At 40.7% G+C, this 8,910-nt stretch overlaps 1 protein-coding gene across 2 annotated transcripts in view; it reads left to right on the top strand.

The window, feature by feature from the left end:
* The window catches only part of yy1b (YY1 transcription factor b), a 7,840-nt gene extending 5,616 nt beyond the window's left edge, over positions 1 to 2,224 (top strand). For both annotated transcript variants that reach the window (XM_034580036.1, XM_034580037.1), the window contains exon 5: positions 1,086 to 2,224. In XM_034580036.1, the coding sequence (XP_034435927.1) occupies positions 1,086 to 1,268 (183 nt within the window). In that variant the 3' untranslated portion in view covers positions 1,269 to 2,224. The remainder of the gene's footprint in view (positions 1 to 1,085) is intronic.
* Positions 2,225 to 8,910: the final 6,686 nt, after the last annotated feature.

Below are 8,910 nucleotides of genomic sequence, written 5' to 3'. Positions count from 1 at the left end.
TAACATCACACTCCCCTCCATTAATAGAGACACTTGCAACTATTTTTACATTATAAGCACATAAGCTAGTTCCAGTTTGGGAAAATAAGAAATGCTCACTTTTAGGGCTTAGAATGAACGCCCACCTTGTACTAAATGAATTAACACTGTAGTTAACTTTGTCTGTGGAGGATAACTCATTGGCCAAGACTTTGCATGAACTCAGAGTTTGGGAATACACTCAAAAGTTAATTGCTAATTAATTTAATCTACTCTCTGTAATTACTGGCATATGTCAGTGAAGATTAAATATTTTGGCGGGTGTTTAGGCCTTTTTAGTTTTACCCATAATTACTGCTGCCATGTCTGTCAAGCTTTCTGTTGCTGAACATATACAATTATATTTATTCAGATTTATTATCAGAATGTGTACAGATAGAGAAAAAACAGAATGAATGACAACCGATCATTTCTGTAATCTAGAATCATGTCAGTCACTAGAAGATTTTAATGTTGTACCTTAGCTAGTTAATCATAATCATTTATAAAAATCACTGGCTGACTTTTTAATTGCTTTAGTCTAATTTAACATGAGAATATTGCAGAATAATCTAATATGTTTTATATCCCTACATACATGATATCATCCTAAAATACTGGGATCAGGCTGCATGTCTCAAGTGAAAAGTCAGCATCTTCATCAGCTGATGGCAAACAAGAAACTATATTTTTCTAGTCTTACAGTCTACAAGTAGACAATGCCATTATTATAAGTATAATACGGATACATATAAGTTCAAACTGTTACATTTCTTCTAAAATAAGCAGTTTTCACTTTTAACGACATAAAAAAAATGGATTTTTGGATGAGGACTAACTGTGTTTGGCAAACTTCGTGTTATTTTTGTTAGCGTAGGCTGGAGCGTAAACTTTCCAGAATAGATTCAGAGCTGTGAGGCAGTGCTAAGGAAGTGATGGGCAAATACTATTCACTTGTTTATTGTGACCCCACAAGCTAATGTAGTAAGTATCTGATGTGGGGAAGAGGTTTATCAAAGCCGATGTCAGTCACTGAAGCTGACACTCCTCTTCCTCTCGTTTCTTAGTGTACATTCGAAGGCTGTGGGAAAAGGTTTTCTCTGGACTTCAACCTGCGCACACACGTGCGGATCCACACTGGAGACCGACCCTACGTCTGCCCTTTCGACGGCTGCAATAAGAAGTTCGCCCAGTCAACCAACCTAAAGTCTCACATTCTGACACATGCCAAAGCCAAAAACAACCAATGAGAACCCGTCCACCAGCGTCGAGCCACACAGACGGGAAAAAAAGAAGAGCATCCTGGCGGCACACCCCTCTTTTGAAGATGGAATGAAAGGCTTGAGACTTAATTGATTTATATTACAAAATGTGACTTTAAAAAAAAAAGAAACACTGAAAATCAGCTAGTTTTCCTGCGTCCCCCTCTCTTCTGCTGTCTTATTGGATGAGGAACACAGTGACTATTCCCCAAACTCGGCCAACACGCTCCCCTTTGTTTCTCCAGTGGCGCTCAGCTGCCAGAAGATGGAACTCATGGACACACATCAGAGACTTATTTTTACCAGAGTGAGCAGAGAAGCAGCGATCCTTTAGTATCTTATTTTCTCGCATAGCTTTTATTTTCCTCGAGTGTGCATATTGTACACTTGACTCAGGCTATGTTTAGTAAGATGGTGATTTTATTTTTCTTTCTCCTGCATTATGAGATCGTACCTATGATACAAAAACGGCCTCGGTCTTGTGTGACCCGTCTCACATGTATGAGAAATAAAAAAAACAGCTGTTATGTTTGCTTTCCATACCCTCTTTGGTTGTACTTTTCTCTAACCACAAAATAACCTTGTATACTTGTATTGTATGGCTGTATTAAAATGATGTAGACATAGATAGAGGTGTGATTTAAAGTGTTAACCAATTTAAACTTTTAGTCATGAGTTGCTTTATATTTTCTATGAATTGTCTTTACACAGATGAATGGGTAATATACACTTACTCTGTCTCATGTAAAGTATCTGAAGCGTACATTAACCTGACTGCAAGACCATCATTTTCTTTTGTTAGAATGTAATGTACAGACGAAGTCAACCATTTACTTCCTTTGTTGATATTTACACCCATGTATCTCAACTGCCCACAATAAAATGGGTCATTGCAACCCTGTCAAAATACACTAAGTTTTTACTCAGTGTATCTTTTTAATAAACCACTGATACTCTTCATTTTATCAATATAGAATCAGTGTTCCCAAAAACGATGACCGAGACGTCTCACAGAAAACACGAATGCAAGAGCGACACAGTGGAAACACAACCACAATGGATGTTGACATGAAACAAGGCTTTTAGTGAGCAGGTGTTTATGAAAACTCGGTCAAGCCAGCCGCTGCTTAAAATTTGATGCTTGTGTTCTTGAGGTTTTTTCGGTACAGGTGCTTGGAGCAGCCAGAAAGGAAGAATGCACAGTTGTGTGGCTTTTTTTTGTCGTGTTGTCACTTTTGCATTCTTGTTTCTTTTGCATCACTGTTTTCCATTGTTGCGCTTGTGTGAGGCCTCTCGGCCACTGTATTCAAGCTCTGCTGTAGAAGAATATAATTAGCAGATTAATCAATAATGAAAGTCAAACATAATTTTTCTATTTTTAACTTATTCTTCATAATTTGCTCAGGACAGAAAACTGCCAAATTACAATGTTTTAACGCAAAAGGCTCCCACATCCTTTTCCCTAACCTCAAATTAATTTCACTTTCATTTCCCCGCTGCACTTTGAAAGCAGCGCCCTTTGTTGGCGTGCTCTCAGATATTAGAAACTCCAGCAACACCTCCGCCACGCACATGAAGACGTCAACATTGGTGGAAAGCAGCTACATACATTTACTGATATATATTTATATACACACATAGACCATTTTAGAATTTCGAACTCACGTGTACTGTTTTTGTTTATATTAATTGAGAGAAACACATTTATATGAAAGCTTATGTTAGTAGTTAGATTACAGGTTTGAAAAAAAATCACATTTAAAAAAACATGATCCATTTAGAACATCCATCCACTGGGCCCAGGTAACGAGGGGCAGGGACCATGGAAAGGCCCCTGGATACGAACCAGGAGCATTCTTTCTCTAAGATGACAATGCTAACCACTGCTCACCTGTTCACTATCAAATGAAACACAAATGATACTGAGAAATATGAGCATTATTAGATATCTAGGAATTAACGTCTGGGGGATTTGTACTGAATTGAATTAAACATACAGAAGATTCCTCCATTGAGTCTTCCTAAGCGTGTGTGTAATTAAAAAACGTAACTCTCCTCAACAACAACATCAAGTTTCAGTCTTCGTTTATATTTAACTCAGAAAAAAAAACTTTTAGTGAAAGCTGCCTCAGCTCGGTGGGATTTCTCTCCTTCCTTCTGGGGTCCACACTTACACAATAAGTCCCTTCCTCTTTTTCTGCACAGCCAAGCAGGATTAGCACAAAGTGCCGACCTCAGCATCCTGCTAAGATCCTGCTCTTTGCTTCTGATCCTGGACATCCTGCACCCGCTCCTGCTGCCCCCTACAGACAACCATATGTAACGACCTGGACCGGCCTGGAGACAGTGCTGTCCATGGTGCTGAAACCCAGAGACAACAACCACAGCAGGCCTCTGTCTGTGTGTGTGTGTGGTAAAGAGCTGTTTGAAGACTTTTCTGATCTTTTGTGACATCCCCTGTCACCAGTGTCCGTCACAGGGAACGATCCAACGAGGCGAAAGAAAAACAAAAGGGAGCTGTGTACCTTTGAATTTCTGCTGAGGAAATCAAATTGATTCGGCTCAAGCACGTTCTTGATGTGTTATTGGCTTTTTTATACTCTAAACAGCTCAGTCCCACTGCTTGAAATTCAGGAGCAGGCGCACGTTTTCCTTTACCTGAGAACAGCTCTGACTGGTGCGATGCCATGCGATCCTCAGTGTATGTGTGTGCATGTGAAGCCTGTTTCAGGCATGATTCCACTTGCTTTGTTTTCTTTGAGAGGGAGCATTTATTCCTCAGATTGGTTGTTGTGATTGACAAAGGCAGAGGAGAGTAAATGTGCTACTTGTTATGCAGCTGAAGTCTGTCAAGCCTCCAACACCTGCTCTCTTTCAGATGCTTATTTCATTATGGCTTCTCTCTCCCAGGAGTCAAGGCACTTGTATCGCTTTTTTCTCTCTTTTTTTTCCATTTTTTAAATCCTGTGCTGCGTGTGTTTACCTGGATGTTATTCCCCTTTATCTCTCTCTGTCTCCGCTTTGGCCAAGTCGCAGCTTATTTGCAGCCGAGTGTGATCTCACCTACGATCTTGACGCCTGGAATTTCTTTCATTAGTTTGTTTCTCTCTCTCTCTCTCTCTCTCTCTCTCTCTCTCTCTGTGGCAGGAATCAAACAAAGATTTATCACACCGAGGCATACGGGGTCGCCTCAGCAGGAAGATACCCACAGTTTGCTGCGCTAAACCCCTTCATCTGTGAGTGGAGACTAAATCAGGAAATCCGCGCAGATCAATCCCTCAGCCCCTCCACTCTTCATTATTTATTTTACATTTCCTAATAACACTCCTGCCGCAAGGATCTTTCCCTCGCTTGTGATCTGCTTGTCAAGAGCTGTGTTATGTAGTCCTGTAGCGTGAGATGTAAATAAATCCTCGGGCAAATAATCACCAGAGTAAACACAATATTATATAAGCTACGTCCAACATTAATTTTGTGTTTTATTTGTTTAAATCTACATAAATTAAATGTTTCATCCTACAAAACTCTATTCTGCAAATACAGAATTGTACAAATGGGCTTTAATTTGTGTAGATCCTTGGTTATAAACCCTGTCAGTTAGTTCTGATGTGTTTAACCCGTCCATTGCTCTATCACACAGTCAAATTAATTGTAAGACATTCAGGACATTATAATTTATTTTATTCAATCTGCAGGTCAGATCTCTGATTTTAAATCAGCTCTAGACGTGTTTAAATCTCCTGAAGTGCCCCATTTTTTTGCAGTGGGCATAGACAGAGATGCTATTTCCATGCAGAAAATATGTTGCCAAGGTAACAGAGGAGAGAGTGAGAGTGTGTGAGTGTGTGTGTGTGTGTGTGTGTGTGTGTGTGTGTGTGTGTGTGTGTGTGTGTGAGAGTGAGAGAGAGAGGCTGAGATACCCCCTGAATACCAGGACTGCCACTGCAGACGTAAAGCACAATGCTCCACCCTGCATGTCAGCATCGCGCCGGCAGAATTTCAACCCATGTTTGACGCTTGTTACAGATCCGAGGCCCCGTCTGCGAACACTTTAAATGTCAAGACAATTTTATTCCCGCCTTTGTTTGCCGCTGTGACACGGCGCAGAACAGTGTGGGCTATAATTCATCTATTACTTTTCTGTGCTATCTTCATCTCACCTCTGGTCCCCTCATGAGCTCTGTTTCTCCGCAACTTTGTCTCCACCTTCAGTGCCTCCTGCCTGCCTACAGACTGCATTCATCTCTTCACCTTGGTGCATCTTCATCCTCTCTCTCCGTCTGTGCACCTGTCTCCTCTCATCCTCTCTCTGTGTCTGTCAAACTCAGATTTGCTTGATTGACATGGCCTTAATTAAATACGCTGCTGTCAAAACAGCTTGTACAAGGTTTGCAATTCAAATTTAACCTTCAAAATGAAAGAAAAAAGATAAGACAACAATTGATGTGCGCATTACTGTCTTAAATACATACAATATACACTCATCAATCATCATCTATTTCAATAATCGGTTATTTCTACTCATTTATCATGTGAAAAGTAGTTTTTCATTTTCAAATGTGAGGATTTGCTGCAATTCTCTATTGTAAATCATTATAATTTGATGTCCTTGGAATTTCATTGGTTCGTAGGAAAAAAAGAGGCCGAGAAACAGTGATGAATCGAAACAAATCGAGAAACATTGATGTACATTCTTCTCTATTTCCTGAAATCTAATAGCTCTCAGTAGAGCACAAACCTCCGCCAAGGCCCAGCAGTCCACTTCAATTCAACCAAGCCGCATCAAATTGCACACACTCAAAGATGTCAGTCCCGTAAATAGGTCTGATTCATCTAGATCCATGAATTATTCACTGGGATATTGGTGAAACTGTCAATAAACTCCCTATCTCGCAATGTTACTGAAACTGTTAAAAAAAAGAGCCTGGTTCAGCATCAGTTTTATTGGGTTCTTCCCTGACAGACACCGCATCCTTCCACCAAGTCTCATGTGTAATGCTAACGCTCACTAACCAACAAACACCAATGGAAACACCACACAGTGTTTTGAGTGATGGAAAACTAGGTGATTTTGCTATTTAATTCATTACAACAAATTTGAGGTACATCTTATGTACTTGAGTTTTTTTCTCCATATCCACCTAACAGTGTGTTTCCCTTCTCTACTCTGAGTACATTTTGCTGCAGTTCAGTTTGACTTGAGGATAATTCTGAATGCGGGACTCTCACTCTCTTGTGTGAACCTTGTTTAATTGCTCCTTATACTTATGTAAAGCATGTGAGCGCTTCCTCCACAAATGAATCGGTTTAATCAATAATGAAAATATAGTTAGTTGGAGCCCTTCTACAATATAATATATAAAATAATGAGGCTGCTCTGAAGAGTTTTGTTTTGGTGAGGATCTCAGTTCCTCTGTCTTTTTACGAGCTGCAGTGCAGCAAACAGTGTTGAGATTCTGTTTCACTCTGTAGTCACAGTTTTTCAGTTTAGCTTTGAGTTTTGCCTTGTGTTTTTGTTGCAGATGTCCAAAGATTGATGTACTGCTTTTTTGCTTCAAGTTGTATGGTCCGTCAGTAGCTTCCCTTTGAACGAAGCCTAAAACGTACTTTTATAATGCCGCATACTGCATTGGGTGGTTTAATGAATTTTTTTGATATTATTCTTTTATGAGTGTGTTTTTGTACAAGTTTTTCCTTGTTTGGGTGTGTGTGTTTTGTGAAGCACTTTGTGAGAAGTACCATATAAATAAACATATTTTTATTTGACATATTTATTTTATTCGTCTTTTTATAAACTGTTTTATTATATTGTATTATAATGCACAGATATTTTTTTCCCAACTCTCAATTTTATTTTATTCAATATTTTATACTGTTATTGTCTTGGTCTCTGTATATTTCTGTTCTTTGCTGGAACGACTATAACAAAACCGAATTTCCCTCGTGATCAATAAAGTATTTTAGATTCCGTTAAATTATTATTATTATTATTATTGTTATTATTATTGTTTCTCTCCCTTCTTCTTCATGCCAGACGTCAATCACAAACTTTTATTTCGATCAATGCTTAATTTCAGGATTCTCGTCACGTCTCCACACTTCTCTCCACACGGCCACTAAAGCTGAAGTTGGAAAAAAAGACCTTGGCCATTGCATCTACATTGCAAATCAGCGACTGTACAGGACTTTGATTGCGCTACACTTCACAAATGATGTAGAGCTGGTTAGATCAAACGACCTTTAAAGGCTTGTTTATGAAGAGCCACCTGACATTCTCAATTTTACCCAGCGTGCCACTGTCCCGCTGGCTGCGTCGGATGACAACTGATCAAACAGCAGCTATGGGGCCACTTCAATGTTACTTTCTGTCCATATCCCCATGTGTGCTCGCATGTATGCCGTATATGGCCAATTAGCGTGGAATTCATGTTAAATGTGACACTTTGGTTTGATATCTCAACTCAACAGGAGCACTCAGATGAAATCACTCTGAGCAATAAATAGAATTAGCACTCAGATACGGAGTCAATTCATAATCCCAGTGTGAGCCGGTTATGAAAGCCGCGGAACAATGCAGATTTCAGTGTGAGGACGGAGAAATTATTCAGCTGTGGCCGGGAGGAAAAGCAGGCATGCGTGCAGTAACATGTAATAGTTTGGTACCGCTTCGTTTCTGTGCGATTTCGGAGCAAAATAATGTGGCCCATGACCTCTCAACAGCTTCCTATCCTCCATTAGGCCTAGCAGAAGCCTGAAGCGATAACAAGATTAGCATAAGCACTTTTAGTAAGTCACTGTGAAAGGGATCCTTAAAGAGGCTTAAACTGTCCCCCCCTTCACCGGCAGCTGATACATAGTTGGGAGCTGGCTGGCACATCTGTCTGGCTGCCGCACTGTTCTCTTTGTGATCTCTAACACAGGCAAATCAATGTGAGATCCATCATTGGGGGACTCTCAGTGCACAGGCGGAGAGAAAACCACAGACAGGGAGCAAATCACTTCTATAGGCGATAGGAGCTATCAGGCAAATGGGCAGAAAATGGTTCCTAATGGTGCCTGGTATGTCTGGTGTAAGCTGCAACCAGCCTCTTTGTCGTCCATCACCCCTGGAGCATATGTAACTGAGAGAAGGAGCAGAGAGGAAGAGGAGGGAGCATCTGTTCGTGCAGCGTGGGAACCCCTCGGGGGTGCGGCGCGATAATCTGGGTTCATGTCAAAACCATATCTGGTGTCTGGTGCTGCCGGGATGATGCCGTGTCATTTATTGGAAGTCACTCACTCAGCATGCCTGCTGTGCGGCCTCCCCTCTGCCCACTCTCTAATGGGATCTCAAAAAATGCTGCATCATTTTCAGCGTGTCTCTGTCTGGGGCTTTATCGAAATCCTGTTGGTAATCGAGGCGTAGTTGACTCAAAAAGCTGCGGTCATAAAAAATGACTGTCTCCAAACTCTCCTGAACCGGCAAAACCAGGCACAGGAGAACGCCGCTACAATTAAGTTTGTGGCAGAACAACTTGGTTATCAGCTTCAGTCGTGAGTTAGATGAGACAGTAACAGTTGGTGCTGAGTAAACAAGGAAGTCTTTAGATTTGACCATTTCAATTATCTCGCCCCTGCCCAGACTGCTGTT

This window comes from Hippoglossus hippoglossus, chromosome 24, assembly GCF_009819705.1.
Source record: "Hippoglossus hippoglossus isolate fHipHip1 chromosome 24, fHipHip1.pri, whole genome shotgun sequence".
In the NCBI taxonomy this organism is placed as follows: domain Eukaryota; kingdom Metazoa; phylum Chordata; class Actinopteri; order Pleuronectiformes; family Pleuronectidae; genus Hippoglossus; species Hippoglossus hippoglossus.
Note: the sequence above shows the minus strand (reverse complement) of the source record. Positions and strands in the feature narration are given on the sequence as shown.